The 23069-nt window shown below is 37.5% G+C and overlaps 2 protein-coding genes across 2 annotated transcripts in view; one reads left to right on the forward strand and one right to left on the reverse strand.

Moving 5' to 3' along the window:
• The window catches only part of LOC106067911 (uncharacterized), a 6972-nt gene extending 918 nt beyond the window's left edge, over nt 1-6054 (forward strand). The window contains exons 2-6 of the mRNA XM_013227181.2: nt 551-708; nt 2541-2671; nt 3723-3876; nt 4356-4471; nt 5578-6054. Coding sequence (XP_013082635.2) covers nt 551-708; nt 2541-2671; nt 3723-3876; nt 4356-4471; nt 5578-5641 — 623 coding nt within the window. The 3' untranslated portion in view covers nt 5642-6054. The remainder of the gene's footprint in view (nt 1-550; nt 709-2540; nt 2672-3722; nt 3877-4355; nt 4472-5577) is intronic.
• An 808-nt stretch (nt 6055-6862) lies between these two features.
• Nucleotides 6863-23069, reverse strand: part of LOC106067910 (dynein regulatory complex subunit 7-like) — a 34211-nt gene continuing 18004 nt past the window's right edge. Inside the window, exons 8-18 of the mRNA XM_056015876.1 lie at nt 20180-20299; nt 19068-19143; nt 17323-17451; nt 16227-16355; nt 15222-15451; nt 12740-12955; nt 11458-11568; nt 10337-10450; nt 9321-9515; nt 8335-8474; nt 6863-7127 (exon numbers count right to left, since the gene is read on the reverse strand). Of these exons, the coding sequence (XP_055871851.1) occupies nt 7043-7127; nt 8335-8474; nt 9321-9515; nt 10337-10450; nt 11458-11568; nt 12740-12955; nt 15222-15451; nt 16227-16355; nt 17323-17451; nt 19068-19143; nt 20180-20299 (1545 nt within the window). The 3' untranslated portion in view covers nt 6863-7042. The remainder of the gene's footprint in view (nt 7128-8334; nt 8475-9320; nt 9516-10336; nt 10451-11457; nt 11569-12739; nt 12956-15221; nt 15452-16226; nt 16356-17322; nt 17452-19067; nt 19144-20179; nt 20300-23069) is intronic.

The raw sequence follows: 23069 nt of genomic DNA on the forward strand, positions 1-23069 counted from the left end.
GAATCAATTTAAAAAAATTAAACGATTAGTTAATTAATTATAATGTTTGATGACGAAATGTGGAGAAAAATGCTACTTAGTGAGAGATGTGTATATATATATGGATTTAGCATCCTTATTACATTTTGAAATGATATTATATCGGCATTATATGTACATTTGCACACTAGCACTTGTGTTTACGTAATAAATGGAGTTCCTAATATGTCTTCCCTCTTAAACACTAGTTTGTTATTTGTGTAATACAAATATTCTACATGGTGTCCAACCGCCCATTCTCGGATGAAGTTGAAATTTCGCATATTTCTTCATAGTCGATAACAATACACTAATTAATCCAAAAACGAACCAATCAGTTAATCATTTCATACTAATTAATTAATTTTGTTTTATATAGCAGAAAGAAAGATAAACCCGGTAATTTTTCAGATAAATGGCAGTTTTTATCGGTTCCTTCCCTTAGATAAGCTTTGTTTAAAAAAAAATAATCTTTTTTTCTGTTGCTTGTTTGCGTGGGTCAACAAATATGGCTTTTACTTTTGTTCCACAGCGCTCTCAGAGAATGTGTACACTTTCTTGTCTTTGTTTAATGGCTACTACACCAACAAAGAACAAAGAGCCACTGACGCATTGGATGTTGAGGTGCATGACCGGCACGACGCCGTCAGCACCCTAATGAGACCCGTGCAAATTGCAGCACTGCCGAATGTAAGTCTTAGTAAGAAAAATTATGTTGTTTTTTTTCTGTTGAAACAAAAGGTTTTCGTACAAAAACATCGTATTAATTCTTTCTCTCCGTAATTATTTACCACATTCTGGTGAAATCAACGCTGGTATCGTCAGTTAGCAGAGAAAGAGTTAAGGCAAATAGTCTTCTTTCCTTGTCAAAGGCTACCTTAACCTGCGGTACATGCTGACAGGAATGTATCTTGAAAATAGGGCTCCACAAGCACATGAAAACGTGTTTTACAAGATGAACCGTAGTCGTTCTAGACGTAATCATCTTCTTTTTTGAAGTAACGTATGTATTGTATAAGATAAGATAAGATAAGATAAGGAGGCCAACAAAAGTTAAAAAGTATACTACGAGCTACGATGAACAAGGCAACGAAACGTGTATGGCTTTCTTCACTCGCGAAGACTGGAAATGAATAAACGCCTGGGCATTAGCTATGGTTCCAACGAGGTCACCCACAGAGTAATCCTCACCCCCCCCCCCCACCCCTCCTTTTGTTTCGTGGAAACGAAAGTTATACAAGGTTTTAAAAGACTTCTATTATTTACCTATATGGGCGTCTTTACAAAGCTTATATCAACTCACTCTGTCTGTCTGTTTAATAACACGTTATTTCTCCCACACCCTATCTCTCGGATGAAGCTGAAATTTACACTATTATTTCTTTTGACTGACAACACAAGAATCAATTTTAAAACATTAACCAATAAGTTAATTAACTATTGGTAATAATGTTTTTTGTTTGGTACCTTCAACAAGGGAAATGAATAGTACTTGACAAAAAACGCAGTTTATCAACACTTTCCAAACCAGAAGTGTAAATCTCTAGTAAAAATAATGTATAGCAATACAATGTTGACTTGACTAATAGTGTTGTGTATAAAAGAATGTACAGCAATACAATGTTGACTTGACTAATAGTGTTGTGTATAAAAGAATGTACAGCAATACAATGTTGACTTGACTAATAGTGTTGTGTATAAAGTAATGTTTAACAATACAATGTTGACTTGACTAATAGTGTTGTGTATAAAGTAATGTTTAACAATACAATGTTGACTTGACTTGACTAATAGTGTTGTGTATAAAGTAATGTATTGCAATACAATGTTGACTTGACTAATAGTGTTGTGTATAAAGTAATGTTTAACAATACAATGTTGACTTGACTAATAGTGTTGTGTATAAAAGGATGTACAGCAATACAATGTTGACTTGACTAATAGTGTTGTGTATAAAGTAGTGTACAGCAATACAACGTTGACTTGACTAATAGTGTTGTGTATAAAGTAATGTATAGCAATACAATGTTGACTTGACTAATAGTGTTGTGTATAAAGTAGTGTACAGCAATACAATGTTGACTTGACTAATAGTGTTGTGTATAAAGTAATGTACAGCAATACAATGTTGACTTGACTAATAGTGTTGTGTATAAAGTAGTGTACAGCAATACAATGTTGACTTGACTAATAGTGTTGTGTATAAAGTAGTGTACAGCAATACAATGTTGACTTGACTAATAGTGTTGTGTATAAAGTAGTGTACAGCAATACAATGTTGACTTGACTAATAGTGTTGTGTATAAAGTAGTGTACAGCAATACAATGTTGACTTGACTAATAGTGTTGTGTATAAAGTAATGTACAGCAATACAATGTTGACTTGACTTGACTAATAGTGTTGTGTATAAAGTAATGTACAGCAATACAATGTTGAATTGACTAATAGTGTTGTGTATAAAGTAATGTACAGCAATACAATGTTGACTTGACTTGACTAATAGTGTTGTGTATTTATTCAGAACTGGACAATGTACGTTGAAGAATCAGATTACGGCATCGTGCATCGGATGGACATCTTGGTCATTTCTGAAGATGAATTCGGTATCATTCATGTCCAGCCTTTGATCGTCAAGAAACCCGAAGGTTACAAGTAAGTTGGATGTTTCGTAAGTTAGACCGTCTCTCAAGTGCATCACGTGCTCACACGTGACATCAAAATAGAAGAGTACTCAGCTTTGATCTTAGTTTAAACTTGTTTCGGTAACTAGAAAACATGTCCGTTGATGTTGAATGACATTTCGACCAATATACTCTCAAAGCTGATGTTTAATATATGATAGACTTCCTTCTAGATCTGTATATTGATAACTTAGAGAGAGAGAGAGAGAGATTGAGAGACAGAGAGCAGTTGAAAGGAAGAATAGTTGAATCGTGAAAAGTAAAGAGAGAAAAAAAAAAGTGAAATAGGAAGAATCGGAAAAGAGAGAAGAGAATTGGAGAGATAAAAGGAGAGAAAGAAAGAAGAAAGGGCGATCACTCTATTGTGTATTTCCGACTTACTAAAAACTTTATTTCAACTCACTCGGTCTTTTCTTGTGCAAGTTTTGATGACGTCATTTCTCCCACTTCCCATTTTCTGACATAAAAAAATCAACCAATTTATTAATTAAGAGTAGGTAAAATAAAGTTCACTTATTCAGACCAAGCAGACTATAACGCAGATAATGTTAAGGGTTAACGAGCAGGGTGTCATGTGGCCAGCACAAAGACCGACCGCCTTTACTTTCCCCAACTAAAGTCAGGTACCCATTAGGGTTTGGTGGACTCAGGGAGGGCCTAAAAATCTTGAAATTTTAAGTCCCAGTCTTCACCGCGATTCGTACCCAGGACCCTAGGTTCGGAAGCCAAGCGCTTAACCACTAAGCAACTGCGTCCACAAGCTATTAATTAACTAGTAATAATAATTTTTAAATTTATGAAAAGGGAAATTAATCTTACATATTGAGACATATGGCTGTAAATGTGCAGTTATTTCCCTTACATACGCTTTGGTTGTTGTTTTTTTTAAAGTACTTTTATAATTTGCTTGTTCCAAGTATTAATCAATGAGAACCAATCAATGTGAACGTAAGATAAAAGGAGGTGACTCAGGTCTATATTCCACCATTATATGCATTGTATTATCTCTCTCTTTCATGCAGGCCCATGCAGTATGAACAAGGAGACCTGACCGATATAGAATTAGAATCCATGACGTCTCCCCCAGAATGTGAAGCTTTGTTTACTCGAGTCGAGAGGAACGTCTACGTTGGCAGCGTCCCTGATTGTGTCTCGAAGTTGTCCGCTGTTCGTAAGGTAATCTTCTTTTTTAGGAAAACTGCTGGAAGAATTGAATAAGATCAATACAAAAGAATGAGCGAAATATTGATTCCTATTAACTCGAAGATGATATTGCAGTATTGTCTGAATTTGCTTTTAGCTTTGTTGTTGTTGTTTTTTTTTGCTTGGCTTTGTTTTTTTTTTTTGTTTTGTTTTTTTTTAACCGTGCCATGAGGAGCCATCATGGGTTGGCATCTCCCGGTCAAGTGTGTTGATTCAGCATTTCTTTGAGGAGGGTACTTGTAGATATCTCCAAACCTTTTATTTCATATTCGTTATGCAGTCCCACTTGTGAAAGCAGACTTAGAATATTGACAAATTATATGTGCAACTTAATAGGTGTGGGACACTTCGCATAAAATATATTATTTTTCACTATATCATTGTTAATAATACATGTGTAAACAATGACAATACTATTTTCACACGTGATATTGTTTCCCTTGACGTCTCAGATTCCTCCCCCTTACAGCTTTACGATCACGTGTGACGCACTCAGTGTGTTGGTCTGCAGCCACGCTTCCTGGGAGTCCTTCTCCAGGCTGCCATACGTCATCTGCAAGAGGCGGAGGTAAATAATTTTACGAGATATGAAGAGTGTTGGGCTCAGTGGCGTCGCTAGGGGGTGCGAAGGGTGCGGACCGCACCTACTAAGTGGGGCTATCAAAGATAGAGAAGGTGAAAATAGAGAAAAAGATTCTAAAAGAGAACTATTTATTTTAAATGAAAGAGACAGCGATAGAGACTGGACAGAGAGAGGCAAAGAGAGATTGAGAAAAGAATAGAGAGAGAGAGAGAGAGAGTGTGTGTGTGTGTATATATGTGTGTGTGTGTGTGTGTGTGTGAAAGAAAAAAAAAGAAGCAGAAAGGAGTGATGAGGGTGACACTATGAGCTTACCACACCGTGTGACAACTACCCCAGCGACGCCGCTGGTTGAGCTTAATCATAACTCTCGTTGTGAGAAGTTAATTATCACCTTAAGATAAGATAAGATAATTTTTATTTGATCCAATTGACAACCTCAGCGTAACTACTGTACAATAACAATATAGATGAAAAAATTCGAACAACATTCACACACGAAACACATACACACTCACAACCAGCGCTTTATGAATTCGACTTCTATGTACTTCTCGATGACGACATATGATCTTGTAACACCTGACCGAAAGTGGGATGAATGAGTTTTTAAATCTTTCTGTTTTAGTCCTAATGGAAAGGAGACGAACACTTCGTTCAGATCTGAAACAGTGGTTTAATGGGTGCAGGTTGTCTTTAAGAATCGTGAGTGTTTTGGAAAGGCATCTCTCATGTAAAACTTCTTCAAGAGATGGTATCTGCATTCGAGTGATATACGATGCTTTTTTTAAATTCGTGTATTTAGTCTAAGTCTTTGTGCCAGAGAAGTATTACCATACCAGCAGGTGATGGCAAAGTTAATTAGACTGCTGATGATTGCTTTGATAGTCCTACTGTGTATTGAGGCATGCGGAAAGGTGGCGTTCCTTAGATTTATGTGATCGCAGGTTTTCAAGCTTAGCTTATTGGCTATTATTGTTTAAGCTGTGTATGTTTTCTTAAGTAAATACTAATGATAATAATAATTCCACTTTAAAAAAAAATTATTATAAAGTGGATCACCCGATTTTAAACTAATAAACATTATCTTACAGTTATGAACTTCCAACCCAGTGGACTGAAGGTATCGACTTTCCAGCTCAGTGTAACAAGAACTGACTAACTTAACATCAAGTTAGTGGTCGTGGAACAGTTCTATATACGACGATATCTTTAAGTTCTCTAATTAATCGAGTTATCCTCATTATCATTTTACCTTTGACAAGCGAGTGACGAAACAGTGTGATCAAGAAAAGTTCTTCTTTTTCTCTCGGTCACACGCCACCCGCAATACTGTGTCAATGACTTTGATGTCGTTATCAAGATAATTGTTAGACAATATACACTCTGATGTTATTTTAGGACCAATCAGACATCCCTATAGCATTTGTGAGTTCAAAGGTTAGCTAATGACGTAAATTCGTTTTCAATTAAACACTTTGGATTCGAGGATTAATCGTTACGTTCCCTGACCTCTGACTTGAATGTCCATCTAATGATTAGCTCTGATTAAAAATACAGAAGATTGAAAACGTCACGATGATTGATTGCATAGATCCATCTTTGTTAAAATAAATGGTTACAAAAAAATCAATTACATCTTAATTTAATGCAAATGTGTTCATTTAGTCTGTTTATTTCTATGTTTTTCTATGTTTTTTTTTACGTATTTGCTGAGTTTTTGTTGATTTTTAAACAAACATTCTCTTCATGTTAAAATGTCCCACTGCAGATGCCTGAATAATTGTGACCCCCTCCTTTGCGTCCATATCTGGTTAAAATTATAATAGTTCTTTCACTAAGAAAGAAAGAGTGGAAGAACATGGGTCTCAGCGCAGGAAGAAAAACGTACAATCGGAAGCAAAAGCCACCTTAACCTGCGCTATTTGTGGACGGGAGTGTCTCTCCAAAATAGGGCTCCACAGCCACATGAGGAAGTGTGCCCTGAGATGAACCATAGTCGTTCTACAACTGAAGGAGGCCAATATTATAATAGTAAATTAGTAATTAAAAAGTATTCATTGGAAACCTACGAACAAATATTTAAAATAAACTAAGGTATAATTAATTCATGGTTTAAAACAAATATCAACGTCAGACAACATTGGGGAACCTTGCAAATATGGGAATGTGGGGCTAGGGAGGACAAGAGGATAAGATAATAATTTTAGAAAATTAATTAAACTTCCATGTCTTTAAATTTATGTTTAGGTAAATTGTGAGCAAAAAAATATTTAGGTGTCAGTCAAATAGTGTTCGTCTAGTTCTATTTTAATTCTAAGATTACATTCATATCTTACAATAAACAAACAGAAATTCTGTAAAAACCCAACTAGATAGTTCGAGCAATAACTGTTATTGTGTAAAAGTTTCAACATTTGTTTTCGATTCACAGTTTTACTATGAAATCTAAAATTCTCGTTATTTAAAAAACAACAGGTCAAAATTTTAAGAACTATAAAAAATTGCGACTTCAGCAGAGTGTTTCTTGTTAAAACTCAACTTGGATAGAAAAAAAACCTAGATAAGGAAAGGTTCCAGTCTCTTGTCTTTCAACATCCTGTCGTAGAGTTCCTGATATTTGACAGGGGCGTATTCTTTCAGACTGAAAATATAGGTAGAGGGAATCAAAAGTAAAGAAGTGAAGTTCCCCTTTCAGACCTTGCGATCTATAGGGCAGATGATGTAAAGGTCATCTGTTTCTGTGGCCCACGGTTAACAAGGGTGTCATGTGACCAGCACGACCACCAGCCATATTTAACTTTTCCCCAACTAATGTCAGTTACCCATCAGAGATGCGTGGATTCAAAGGCGAGATGACTCAAAAGTAAAGTAGCAATTATACATAAAACACTGAACCATAATCTTCAAAGATCCCGAAATTAAAGATCCCAGTCCAGGATTCGAACCCGGGACTACTCTGTTCGGAAGTCTAGCGCTTTACGACTCAGCCATCAAGCCTCCCAAGTGAAAAAACAGCAGTTATATCATTGTAGAGGGGTTGAACATATTCGTTTAATTATTTCATATGTGTCTTTAATGAGTGTAAACCCTTCATTGCACACCACTAAACCAAAGAAAGCACATTGGTTCGATCTAGAGAGAGACAGAAGGTGTAAGAGAGGAAAAGAGAGAAAGATAATGAAAGAGAAAAAAAGAGAGAGAAAGAGAGAAAATAAGAAAAAAAAGAGGGGGGGGCGACGAGAATGAAAGAAAGAGGGTTAGGTAGATGGGGAAAGAGTATTAAAAAGGAAAAGACAAAGGAGAGAGAAAGAGAAAGAGAGAAAGAAATAGAAACGAAAAAGAGAAAACGAGCAAAATATTAAATCGGAAGAACTCCACATTTACAGCTATATAAAAATCAATAATGTAAGACATATTTCCCTTTCTCGATATCAATCAAAATGAATTAATAGCTACTTTTTAATTAATTAATTGGTTAATTCTTTTTATGTTGATTCATGTTTTGTTAAGAAAAATGAATCATTTGATCAAACTTTCAGCTTGATCCGAGAATGGGGAGTGGCAGAATTAAACTGTTCAAAATGTGTGCTACACAGACTTGATATAAGCTTTGTAAAAAGAGAAATTGGCACCCAAGAAGCAGACACTACATTTTTACGGTGATCTTTCTTTCAGTGTTATAATATCTCTTCTCTAGAATCATTATTTTAGGCTATAATGAATCAAGCATATAGAAGACACATAGGTATATCAGGTTTTAGCAGCAGCGTCTATTTATATTAATCTGATCCAGCCTCCGAATGTCGACATGGGTTTAAATGCACGCAGACAAACAGCCTTGAACTTACTTGACCAGTCTCTGCTCCAGGATGTGAGCTATGAACATGTGCTGTAACAGGTAGGACTTGTACTCCTGGACTTCTGTCGAACTAAGGGTGGTAAACTGCTCGTGGTACATCTTCTGCGAGTTCTCAATGATCTTCGTCTCCTGATTGGATAGAAATCATCACGTGAAACTAAGCAGCTGAAAGGTATTCGCATTATGCTAGGACATACAAGTTCTGTGACATTGCTTGCCAAGATATTGTGCGGCATTTCAAGTGTCAGCGAAATTTTAAGAGTTCCCTTCATAAAAGAAAAGATTACGTAGGACGTAGGACGTAATCATCTTCTTTTTATGAAGTAACGTCTGAATTATATAAGATAAGAAAGAAATCGTTTTGTTCAAGAGAGAGAGAGAGAAAGATGAAGCAAGAAGGAGGAAGAGATAGAAAGGAAGAGAGAGAAAGGAAGAGAGAGAAAGGAAGAGAGAGAGAGGAAGAGAGAGAAAGGAAGAGAGAGAAAGGAAGAGAGAGAGAGGAAGAGAGAAAGGAAGAGAGAGAAATATAGAGAGAGAAAGGAAGAGAGAGAAAAGAAGAGAGAGAAAGGAAGAGAGAGAGGAAGAGAGAGAAAGGAAGTGAGAGAGGGGAAAGGAGTGATAGGGAGAGAGTCAGGGAAAGGTTTGGTTGTTTTTTTTTTGTTGTTGTTTTTTTGACACATCTGCATTTTTCTGGCCACGTAGATTCTAACTAATTTGTTTAAAGTTTGCCTTTTCTGCTTTGACATGAAAGCCAATACGAGGAAAGTGCAAACAGGGACGTCCTCGTATAACTTAGCGCCACTCTTTTAAGGAGGACCTCAGAGCAGTGAACGCCAGAGGCTCCAGACATGGCCAGTGATAGATCTTTATGGAGACAGCTTGCCGCCCAGTGCGCCTAACGTAAGTTAGTTACAAATAACAATAGTAGTTCTGACATGGAGGCTCAATGTGTATTTCTATCCTAAGCCTACTCGCCTTCATAAATTGTTCCTTAATCATTGAAGCCTGATTAATCAATGCCTCCTTCAGGTCACGAAGACAGTCGTCCTTGACCCGGACAGCTTGCTTCTTGTTGGTTATCTCGTCCAGACCGACTCGGTGCATGAAGGGCTCCAGATAGTCCCTCAGAATGTCCTGCTTGGACATATACCTGGCAGCCTTGCCCTGAGCCTGGACATAAGAAAAAAGAAATCAATTACAGATGGTTGTAATATATATGTATGTATATTATATATATATAATGAATGGACATTACCGGAGCAGAGAAAGAATAGATATGGTTGTGTGAGGCTAAATTTTTTTAACTAAATCATTTTTCTTTGTTACAAACTAATAAGAACAACACTAAGTCATGTAGCTTTACTCAAAATATAAACCATAATGAACAGCCTAATCTTCATCAGTCTGTGTGTGTGTGGGGGGGGTCATGTAAATTTTCGGCTTGTGTCACGTGTAACATTGATGCCAAAACGAGACGTGGAATCTAATGGGGCCGATACTTCAAGGCTTATTTATACACTGTAGGCTACTGTTTTTACGGCCTGATAGCACCGGATATGAGTTTAAGTCTAGCTTCACGCAAGGTCTGGTCTCTGCCAGGACATACCTTTAGTTCAAGTCTAACTTCACGCAAGGCCTGGTCTCTATCTGTCAGGACATACCTTTAGTTTAAGTCTAACTTCACGCAAGACTTGGTCTCTATCTGTCAGGACATACCTTTAGTTTAAGTCTAACTTCACGCAAGGCCTGGTCTCTATCTGTCAGGACATACCTTTAGTTTAAGTCTAACTTCACGCAAGACTTGGTCTCTATCTGCCAGGACATACCTTTAGTTTAAGTCTAACTTCACGCAAGGCCTGGTCTCTATCTGTCAGGACATACCTTTAGTTAAAGTCTAACTTCACGCAAGGCCTGGTCTCTATCTGTCAGGACTTACCTTTAGTTTAAGTCTAGCTTCACGTAAGGCCTGGTCTCTATCTGTCAGGACATACCTTTAGTTTAAGCCTAACTTCACGCAAGGCCTGGTCTCTGTCTGCCTGGACATAGGTCCTGACCAGTTCCAGTTTCTCTTCCTCTCTGTTCCTGACTTTCAGTATGTGCCTGATCTAATCAATGAAAAGACTAAGAGATGAAATCACATTCGAGGCACATTAAAAATAAGTCTTTTAAAATACGAAGTTTTACCAAGTTTATCAAGTAGGAAGTACCGAACAACAAATACTTTCAACTTTGTCTTTTCTTAGTAGATTTAGCTTGCGGGGTCACATGACTTGCAATACATTATCTTAACTTTCAAAGAAATATTTTCTTGTATGAATTAAAAATATACCGAGAACCAAGTCTAAGAAATGGCCTGCAAGACTACAAGGCTTAACAATCTCGTCATTCATTTCACAGCCAGGCATCTGCCTTTTACTTAAAAATACAATATACACTTTTATTGTACTTTTTTTTTTAAATAAACAGAATAACAAAATGTATAGTGATATTTGTTTGAATATTTGCTGAATATTGAGTGCTTCTTTTTTTTTTCCGAGAACATTTGAACTGAACATCTAAGCCTATGTATTTCCATGAATAGAATTTGGCCTCAATAAAAATTTAGCAATAGCAGCACAACATTGGGAATTAAGAGCATTTTATTGCAATTGTGAAGTGTCTATTGGCTATATCAAGACTAAAGACATATGGAGGCTGGAGACTGAGGCTGTATAGATAATGTGCTATGATGCCGAGGACAAACGACCGCCTGCGGACAATGGTTATGCTTGCCCTGGGTGTGGCAAAATATGTAGGTCACAGCTGGGACTGCGCAGCCACGGGAAATACTTCATTCCTCACTGATCTTCGGACTCGAAGACTAGCCTTATATATATGTATGTTGGTATATTTCTGGATATATTTTTATATCTATTTATCAATTGTAACGACAAAAACTAAATTTCGAATGATATTGAGTGAATATAATACTAATTGAATGTTTATAAAAGGAAACAATACTTGTTTCTAGTGTATTGCTCTAAAAAAATGAGATACGATGGTGATTTGTACATAATATCATCATGAAACAATTAGGTTTTTAGTGCCTCTGCAATTTAAATTGATGAGTTACCTCCTTCTCCACCATTCGAGTCATGTCCCTTGTCTTCGACTCCATCTTCATCAAACCAATCAACATCTCATACAGCTCCAGCTCACTTTTTGGTTTGGTCAAATAATTGGCCTGAGAGAGTGGACAGTCCAATAAAATACTTGCTTAGCTGGTCATGTAGTGTGAATGGTGGGATGAAATATTTAATGGTCTTAGCCTTCATTTCTTCACTTATGTAATACAGACGTTACTTCAAAAAAGAAGATAATTACGTCCTATGCGTCATGCATTCAGTCATGCATATTAACCAATGACTTAAATTCTGCCAAGTCGCTGGTTTTCCTGGCTAGCTCAGGCAACCCATTCCATGCTCTAATAGCGCGCTCACCTGGTGGTGGGGCCGCAATGTGCTGATAATGGAAGGCACTCTTTTTTTATCATTCTTTCTATTTGCTTATAAAGCAATATTTAAAAATGTATCAAGTAACAAGCAATATAAAGATGTTTTAAAATCAATTCCTAAAGTAAACTAAGAATTCATATTTTATTTACCTTTAAAATAAAAGAGTAATGGGAATCGACCCTACGACATTCTTGCTATTAGCGCTACACGTACTTTAGATATCTTATACTTAAGGTATTGGCCTTTACCGCCCCTGCTTTCTATGACCAGAGTTCTTTTGACAATCAGTGCACGGCGGACGCACGGAGGTCATTAAGGGTCTGGCTCGTTCAGAGAATAAAGATAAGTATTTTAAGAGTTTAAGATACATAGCTGACCACTGACCTGAGAGTGGACTGAAATATTTAAGTGATAGTGATATTTTGTAGTCAAGTATTATTCATTTGGAATATGAAATCTTATACGGTAAAATTTTTAGGTAGACTACAATCATGAGGTGAAGCGAAGAAGACAGCTATCTGAAACAAATGAGTGATTTACTATTGCTCTTTTATCTTGGACGCTGTCAATACAGCTAACATCATCTGTATGAGTTGTTTTCAAAAATTAACGGTTCGACACACAGCTTCCAAGAGTAGTGTGTATTTATGTGATAGCTAAAAGCAAGACATTTGAATTTCAATGTGCTCACAAGTTCCGGTGTAAGAGAACAGAAGCTCTTCAATAACCAAAGTTAAAAAATCAAGTAAACTAGCTAATTATAATCCTACTTCTATTTTTAACTTCTATATCTAGACGTCTATTATAACGTTTTTTTCCCACCTTGTTTTAAAGCTCTCCAAAAGTAAAGTAACTGTGGTGGCTATTTTTATAAGGAGTAAGGAAAATTTCGAATCTGACCTCGAAACTACTGTGCAGTTCTGGGGACCAGTTCAGGACCTGGGTCTCGTCCCACCAGTTGGGCGGCTTCGTGAAGTGCCGAGTGCTTCCGAAGATGCTGTTGTCGTCCACGTGATACTCAATCTCAATCTCGTCTGTGGCCAAGTTGAAGGTCACCATGGCGATGTCGCTGTTGGCGGGAACATTCGGATTTCTCTCGAACGTCTCAATTATAGCCTGGAATTTAGTTTCAGCATTGTTCTATTTTTAGATCTAAATGATTTGTCTTTTACCTTGATTCACTCTGCTGTTAATATGTATAACAAGAGTAGTGTCCCTTGGTTAAGGCTAGTTTAAACCCTTGAGTTTAGTGCAGCGGTTCTCAACCTTTTTTTGCTCAGCGACCCCCTAATACAATTTTTCACTAGACGGTGACCCCCAAACCATAAAAATTTGTTCGTTCATTGGCTTAGGTTAATGCGATTTAGCAAGTGTTAAATTTTCTTCACGACGTGATTAAATCTTCTTCACAGAAATGTTTCATCCCGCAATGGCGTCACGACGCATCTTATGGACTGTAATTTCAGGTGTTAAAAAGTATTCTGCAACAACGAAGATGTGGTACGCAACAAATATTTTCGAATAACAATTATATAAAAAAAAGAAAGAAGTAACAACCAATATAAAGACACGTCTACGCTCCATGATGATACATTCACTTAAGTGTCATTCGTATCCCCTGGCTATATATGTCAGTGTTCTTAGATCTACCTTTGTTATTCCCACTTTTTATTTTATTGATAGGCCCTACTTGACGATCGTTTCATAATCTGTTTAATAATAAAATAATGTAATCTGAATAATTTTCCAATCTTATATTCCTTTCAATATAGTCCTAAATGTATACCGACTGAAGTACAAATAGGCTTGTTACAACAAGTTAGAGACACACACACAATTTATTTTTTTTTAATTCCGATGAAAAATAAATCAGAAGTTTAGTTAATTTAGAATTTTAGATCTACATCCTTATTCTAGTTCCGTTTAAATGAAAATGCCAATAGCTCTGTTGATAACTGTGCTGAGACATCGAAGTACAAGCACGATATATATGTTGTTTTTTTTCAATTACAAACCAATGCTGAAAGAATATATAAAATCACTTGACTGACATAGTGTACATATCTGGTAGATGTCATGCCGTAATGTGTAATATATCTCTTCATCAATAATAGGCTATTAATTTGTAACCAGTTTGTTATTAAGTTAAGAGCAAATGTCTGGTCGTGCGGTTAGCGTGCTGAAGTAATTATCTCGACGGTTACGGGTTGTTTGTTTTACATGTTTCGGATGTTCCTTCAGAGTTGAAGATAAATTACTTCCTAGTCCAAACCTCCCGCTGGACGACGGGGGATGGGAGCGGGCAGGGTTTGAACCAGGGACTATCGATAAATCCGAACGACAGTCCAGCGCGCAAACTGCACGACCAGGCAGGGTTCATGCCCTGCTCGCTGCCATCCTCCGTCGTCCAGCGAGAAGTTAATTATTTTTAACTTAGAAGGAACATCCGAAACATGTTAAACAGAAAAAACAACATTTTTTTTACAACGGCAAATGAACCTTTGAAACATGATTACTTTAGACCATCAAAATTAAACCACGTCATGAGAATTTACATTTGTCTCTATTGTAATCAAAGTTCTATTTAGTTTTGTTACTCAAGTTATTTCACGTTTTATAAGTTAAGATATATATACATGTATACGCCTACAGAGATTTAGTTGTCTACCATCAACAACAGGAGGACAATTCCTTATTGTTAGATCTAAATTTGTTGGCTGGTGTCGATAACATGATAAGTCAGACGACGGCGTTTCGCGAAATAATAGTCAAGTGGTGTTACTAGTTCGGTGCCTTCCAGTGCAAACTGTAGTTACTTTACTTTTTTTTTTTAGATGTGTAGCAATGGGAGAGTAACGTAACAGCGCGTAAAACATCTTTACTTTCTTATGGGAGAGGCGCGGTGGCTGAGCGGTAAAGCGCTTGTCTTCTTAACCGGGCGTTGGGTTCGAATCCTGGTGAAGACAGGGATTTTTAATTTCGAGATCCTCGGGCGCCTCCAAGTCCACCCAGCTCTAATGGGAAAAGTAAAGGTGTTTGGTCATTGTGCTAGCCACATGAGAAACAAAGAAACAGATGACAATTACATCATCTGCCCTATAGACAATAAGGTCTGAAAGGGGAAACTACTTTTTTTTTTCTTACTTATGGGAAAGATGGCAAGCTTAAACGTTTTAAATGTAGAATGCATATATGGGAATCGTTGCGGACCAAAATTAAAACATAAACGTTGACAGCAGTATCCAAAATCAAAACGAACCTCTACGGGATAGGATACACTAGAGAATTCGATAATGTCCCTTTAGAGCGCATACTACCATTTGCTCACTTAATTGTTCAAATAAAAAGATATCAACAGAAATCCTGGGTGTTCATGTCTCACTTCAATGGGCCTGGGGTTAGGCAGCAATATCTTGGGGCTCTCCAGAATTCTACCCTCCGGCCCGAATCTGGACTCCTTGAACGTTTTTCTATCGGATCTGTTCTTGTAGTAGCTTCTGATGTAGTTGGCATCTTCCTCTCGACGGTACAGCTCGTCCGTTCTCTTCCCTTCGGTGAAGATCATCAGCCTGGAGTTCTCAGACTCTATCCGGAAAGCGTAGTAGTGGTGCTCTGAAACAGATGGAAGAACTTTACGGAGGAACTTTATGGAAGAATTTCATGGAGGAACTGTATGGAAGAACTTTATGGAGGAACTTTATGGAAGAACTTTACATAGGAACTTTATGGAAGAACTTTATGAAGGAACTTTATGGAAGAACTTTGCGAGGAACTTTATGGAAGAACTTTACAGAGGAACTTTATGGGAGAATTTTACGGAGGAACTTTATGGAAGAATTTCATGGAGGAACCTTATGGAAGATTTGTATGGAAGAATTTCATGGAGGAACTTTATGGAAGAATTTTATGAAATATGTGTATGAATGAATTATATGAATGAGTTTTATGGAAGAATTTTATGAAAGAACCTTAACGAAGATCTGTATGGAAGAATTTCATGGAGGAACCTTATGGGGGAGCTTTATGGAAGAATTTTATGAAGGATTTGTTTGAAAGAATTTTATGAAGGAGCTGTATGGAAGAATTTTATGGAGGAATTTTATGAAGGAACTGTATGGAATAATTTAAAGGAGGAACTTTATATAGTGACTGTATATAGTTACTGTATGGCATAGTTTTATGTAGGGTCCAACCAAGAAACAAGTGTCCATCAACTATGTTGTGTATAAGTTGAACTATTCTAGATTTTATTACATCTCGAGTTCAACCAAGATACAAACCTGTGTGTATAAATAGATAGATGAAAAGAGAGAAGACTAACAGGACGTGTCTACAAGTTATTTGCTGATTTGTTTTTCTTCAATGGGAGATAACTGCACATATTTACCTAGAAGGAAGTCGTCTCTCCCTTCGCTGAATTTCTCTATAATTTTTCCAGTCTGTTGATGAAAGAATCTACTCTCCAGGCGGTCCGAACGGTCAGCGAAGTAACAAATAGTGTAGGAGATGTCCGTACCTGGAGAAAAGACAACGCTAAACAAATTTTTTGATCGGCATTAACTCTTTCGCTCCATAATTATTTACCATATTCTGGTGGAATCAACGTTGTCATCGTCAGTTAGGAGAGAAAGAGTTAAAACAACTGTCTGGGTTAGTTATAAAATGATCTGGCTGCTAAATGTTTTCCATGTTTGGGAAGTTGCTTCAGAGTTCAACATTATCTATGTGTAAGTCTAACCCTCCCGCAGGAAGACGGGGAATAATATAGGAACCATAAAGCCAAACGAAAGACAGCCCAGCATGCCAACCGCACGACCAGGCAGCCTCAGCTTTCTTCCAAAAAGGCTTTACTATAATTGTCAATTAAATTCTTTAGGAAAGATTGAAACTTATAAGTCAACTGATTCACATACTGATTAGCTCGTTAGTTTAGCCATAGGTTGACAGTAGTTCTACACTCTATAGATTCTAGACGATGAGATAGACCTCCGTGTTAACACGCCACTGCCGCCTATGGAAGACACCAAGAACACGTATGGTCACGGAAGGGGATCAGCCACTTCTACAAGACTGAAAGTATGCAGTGCTGCAGTCCTTCCCTCGGAGACTGGTGAAGACTGAGATTTTAAATTTCGGGATCTTTGGGACGCCTTTAAGTTCACCCAGATCTAAAGGGTACCAGAAGGATGAGTAAGGTTGGGCATCACTGGTCATAGAGGATTAGACTTCGCTCTTTGACCTTAAAATCTAATTTTAAACAAATGGGCAGATAACTAGCTGTAATGAAAGTGAGTCGATACTAAGATCGATTGTCTCGCTTTAGCATATTGTTAAAATTAAAACTTAGTTTTTTTTAATGTATTTGCCAGCAGAGAAGTTAAATTTGGCGTCCTTGACATTAATTTGTCTTCTAAATATCCAATTGCGAAGTAAACAATGGTAAACAAGAGTCAAGGGTCAAGTTCAAGGTTGAAGTCACGTACACGCGAGATTTGAGTACACATAAAGTTTGCGCACCATTCCGTCGGGATTTAGGTACGGGCAGAAATCCTCCAAAATTGTGTACTTGTAGCGTCGGGATCGTTTGCCTGTCGGGTACTTCCGATCATAATCTGTATGGAAAAGTAAAAGTGAAAAGCGAAATTGAGAGTTGACTTGAAATTGAGAGTTGACTTGAAATTGAGACTTAAAGGAAAACTCCGATGGTTTTTCAAATTTGAGTTATTGACATATTTAAATTCTGCGTAAAACGTTGTAATAGTAAACATTTTACCATTTTATATTTAAATGCTTAGAAACATTTATATTTAATAAATTAGACAGTAATTCTTGACATCTCAAAAAAAAAAAAAACGGGGTTATTTGAGATTTTGTTTTTAGGTTAGGCATACGTCACTTCCCTCAACAATGCTGAAAGAGAAACTACATTTAACCAAACGTATCGCTTCATTCTTACAGTAGCTGTTAGGCTGTTAGGCTTAGTGACGGCCTAGTTCAGAGCCGTGGTACAGTTATAAATAGAGAGAGAGAGATCTAAAAGCTTTAGTGTAACCAACTCGATAAAAAAAGTTACATTTTCATTTAAGCCCCGCCCTATCCTAAAAAGTAAATAGATCGTGTGTCTGACTGATTCTAAAAATTGGTCAGTGTAAGGCTAGTCGAGACTACGTGTAGTCGGTCATAACAAGACAACCAAGCGATAGTGTTTGTTGTGTGTTGAATGGTCAGGCGAGAAACTACAGACTGCCGTGGTTAGTCAAGCTTGTAAATCTACTTTCAAAACGCAATTTTTTCTTTGCTTACAAGATCTAGATCTAACTGCATAGACGAAGATATATTTCTTTTACGAGAATGTAAACTTTACTGCATGGTCTCCCGTTATACAATAAGTCAATAGATTTAATTAATAGGTTAGTGTGACGTCACATAGAAACCCGGTAAAAATCTGATCGTTTTGGATGCGCAGAAAAAATATGTCAGAAAAACATCAATTACTAAGTTATTCTTGCAAATTAAAAAAAAAAAAAAGAAGAACATATTCATTATCTGTAAATCGAAACACATTATATCAAAAATTGTCCAAAACATCGGAGTTTCCCTTTAATAAACTACCAGGATGGAAATGAACGTGTGTTAAATTCTGGTTTTTATTAAAGAAATGTTGCTGTGTTCATTGTTTGTTGATCTATCTAAGATGTAAATGATATTGAGGTGCCGGTATGTCATTGTATACTTTCATTTAGCATTTCTTTTGTCAGTCAAGTAAGGGTTTGTATCTAAATCTGTATGTTTTGGCATTCAATATTCATCAGTTATCTTGTCTGGTAATAGTTTCAGTGTACCCATCTCTCTAACGGGCACCTGGCACTTGTTGGGGAAAAGTAAAGACAGTTGGTCGTTGTGCTGGCCACATGGCAGCCTCATAACCCGTGGGACACAGAACCAGATAACCTTTACATCATCTGCCTCGTAGACTGCAAGGTCTGAATGAATTGTTGATGGAGTAGTGAGTATACATCATATGGACATTAATATCTGCGATATGGATAACATCATCATATGGGCATTAACATCTTGGTAAGTAGGTCTACATTACGACAATGTTTTTCTTTGAGAACTTTCAATATATGATTAAAGATCAGCATAATAATTTTGTAAATAGTTGCATGTCATTAAAAGTCTACAAAATAAATCTTTAGATACTTTATAATATTCATATTTAACTAACCATCTCGTGATATTTTCAGAGGCAGACACCAGGACATAGGTAAATCTAAAAATAGCTCATCAGGGCAGTTGTCTCCCTTAGAAAAACCACAAAAGACAGCATATATATCTAACCAATTAAAAATAATATTATAATGATAATAAAAAGACTTGATTTGAAAGGCCTCCATATTACAACCATTGTTTAATGCGCATCCCTAAGATGATTCTCTAATCTAGTAACTAAAGCTGAAATCATATATATCTGGACCGGAAGTAATGATGCCCCAATTTTTCTAATTAGACTAACAAGAGCTCACAAGTATCTTATCTTATAAAATACAGACGTTACTTCAAAAAAGAAGATGATTACGTCCTACGCGTCATGCATTTAATCATGCATATTAACCAATGACTTAGATTCTGCCAAGTCACTGGTTTTCCTGGCTAGCTCAGGCAACCCATTCCATGCTCTAACAGCACTAGGGAAGAAGGAGTATTTGTACAAATTTGTCCTAGCATATGGGACGAGGAATGTGCCTTTATCTTTGTGTCCTTCAGAGTATTTTACTAAATTTTATTTTTGTATTTGAAGATTATGGTTCAGTGTTTTATGTATGATTGCTACTTTACTTTTGAGTCTTCTGTCCTGGAGGCTTTCTAAAAGCTACTTTCTAAAAGTACGCTAAAATAGGGCAACAAAAGGATGCTCGATTATCCCTCTAAGATGTACTCTCTGACTAAAAAAGTCGTCATTGGATCTCAGTCAAAGGTTTCGTGAATTGTATTACCATCTCATAGGGCCTACTATTGCCTTCTTTCAACGTCAGATGGATTGGCGCTATCAGGCCGCGGCAAAGATCCCTTGATTAAGAGAATGAGATCCAAGCTTATAAATTACAGTCAAAAGAGTAGGTAGATAATTATTTTCTACACGTATTCATGCATTTTAGGCTAATCTAATCGTGCATGTTAATTAAGACTTAAACTTTGCTAAGCCATTGGTTTTCTGGCTGGATGCTGAAAATGTGTATTAGGCTCTGATTGAAATAGGGAAGAAGAAGTACTTCAATGGTAACACAATTCATCTAAAGAGTACCTGAAATCCAAACAGATCACATTGGTATACTTTACCATCAAGGCCAGAGCGGCCTTCTTGTGTCTTGCCTCATCTGCCGTGTAGTGAATGTGTAGGTCTTGACCAGCAAACACATACTCCCAGTGACGGCTGTCTCCAATGTCGTAGTTCAAGCTCTGTACACAGCAAACACAGCAAAACACATCAGACACAGCAAAACACAGCCATCACAGCAAAACACAGCCATCACAGCAAACACAGCCATCACAGCAAACACAGCCATCACAGCAAAACACAACCATCTCAGCAAACACAGCCATCACAGCAAAACACAGCAAACACAGCCATCACAGCAAAACACAGCCATCTCAGCAAAACACAACAAACACAGCCATCACAGCAAAACACAGCAAACACAGCCATCTCAGCAAAACACAGCCATCACAGCAAAACACAGCAAACACAGCCATCACAGCAAAACACAGCCAACACAGCCATCTCAGCAAAACACAGCAAACACAGCCATCACAGCAAAACACAGCAAACACAGCAAAACACAGCAAACACAGCCATCACAGCAAAACACAGCAAGCACAACCATCACAGCAAAACACAGCCAACACAGCCATCTCAGCAAAACACAGCAAACACAGCCATCACAGCAAAACACAGCAAACACAGCAAAACACAGCAAACACAGCCATCACAGCAAAACACAGCAAACACAGCCATCACAGCAAAACACAGCAAACACAGCCATCACAGCAAAACACATCAAACACAGCCATCACAGCAAAACACAGCAAACACAGCCATCACAGCAAAACACATCAAACACAGCCATCACAGCAAAACACAGCAAACACAGCAATCACAGCAAAACACAGCAAACACAGCCATCACAGCAAAACACAGCAAACACAGCCATCACAGCAAAACACAGCAAACACAGCCATCTCAGCAAACACAGCCATCACAGCAAAACACAGCAAACACAGCCATCACAGCAAAACACAGCAAACACAGCCATCACAGCAATACACAGCAAACACAGCCATCACAGCAAAACACAGCAAACACAGCCATCACAGCAAAACACAGCAAACACAGCCATCACAGCAAAACACAGCAAACACAGCCATCACAGCAAAACACAGCAAACACAGCCATCACAGCAAAACACATCAAACACAGCCATCACAGCAAAACACAGCAAACACAGCCATCACAGCAAAACACAGCAAACACAGCCATCACAGCAAAACACATCAAACACAGCCATCACAGCAAAACACAGCAAACACAGCCATCTCAGCAAAACACATCAAACACAGCCATCTCAGCAAAACACAGCAAACACAGCCATCACAGCAAAACACATCAAACACAGCCATCTCAGCAAAACACAGCAAACACAGCCATCACAGCAAAACACAGCAAACACAGCCATCACAGCAAAACACAGCAAACACAGCCATCTCAGCAAAACACAGCAAACACAGCCATCACAGCAAAACACAACAAACACAGCCATCACAGCAAAACACAGCAAACACAGCCATCTCAGCAAAACACAGCAAACACAGCCATCACAGCAAAACACATCAAACACAGCCATCTCAGCAAAACACAGCAAACACAGCCATCACAGCAAAACACATCAAACACAGCTATCACAGCAAAAAACAGCAAACACAGCCATCTCAGCAAAACACAGCAAACACAGCCATCACAGCAAAACACATCAAACACAGCTATCACAGCAAAAAACAGCAAACACAGCCATCACAGCAAAACACAGTCATCACAGCGAAACACAGCCATCTCAGCAAAACACAGCCATCACAGCAAAACACAGCAAACACAGCCATCACAGCAAAACACAGCCATCTCAGCAAAACACAGCCATCACAGCAAAACACAGCAAACACAGCCATCACAGCAAAACACAGCAAACACAGCCATCACAGCAAAACGCATGAGAGCAGGCGGAAATGTGTTGACAACAATAATTATCTAAGACTTCTTTTGAAGAATAAACATAAGAGGGGGGTGGGGAGGGAGTTGTCCTCTGCGACACATTCAATGAATACACCAAAACCCGAGATGTGGCCAGTTCGGGAACTGGCCCCCAAACTGGCCGACCATGTCGCGAAATGGCGATGCGTGTGACCAATACCATATGTACTTGAAATTAAAATTTAATTTTTTTTCTACTTTGGACGGCCATTTGGCGAAATGACGGGGAATGCTTTGCCGATAGCCGATGTGCTGGTGCAAGACTCTCCAGTAAACGGTGCAACTGTAGATTCCTGTGAATATATAGGTTAGTTTGGATGGGACGATAACTTTCAGTTCGTCTGCTGCTTTTTTAGCGGCCCCTGAAAGGAGAAAAGACGCTATTAGTTTTGTGTGGTCTGTCTGTCCGTCTGTCAGTCCAGTCCGTTTAGATCTCAGAAATTAGAAGAGAAAATGAAAATCGGACATCATGATATTTTAGATCATTTCTGGTGAAATGGCTAATTTTTTGTTTTCTGAAAGCGAAAATTCTAATTTTTAAATCAATTATGCAAGCAGTTTTTTCAAAAAAATACACCATTTTTACAATTATTCACTATTAATAGTTACAGACACTGGAGACTTTTTAGTAAGTGAGACCACCATTAACAATTTTTTGAACACATTTATTAAAATGGTTTTAGATTTTTGATCAAAAAAATTTTTTTTTTAATTGTATTGCTATGTTATGTAAGTTCTGTCATACTAAATACTATATTTACAAAAAAAAAATTTTAACTTTTTTTTTTAAAGAAAAAAATCTATTTACTATGCAAATAAGTTGGATTTGATTTAAAACAACAATTAATAAGTAGTTTTTTTCATATTATCGCGTGAACTGCAGTGCACCCAAGGCGCCATGGAACACACAACTAAAGGAATTATTTT

Source organism: Biomphalaria glabrata, chromosome 1 (genome assembly GCF_947242115.1).
Source record: "Biomphalaria glabrata chromosome 1, xgBioGlab47.1, whole genome shotgun sequence".
NCBI lineage: Eukaryota > Metazoa > Mollusca > Gastropoda > Planorbidae > Biomphalaria > Biomphalaria glabrata.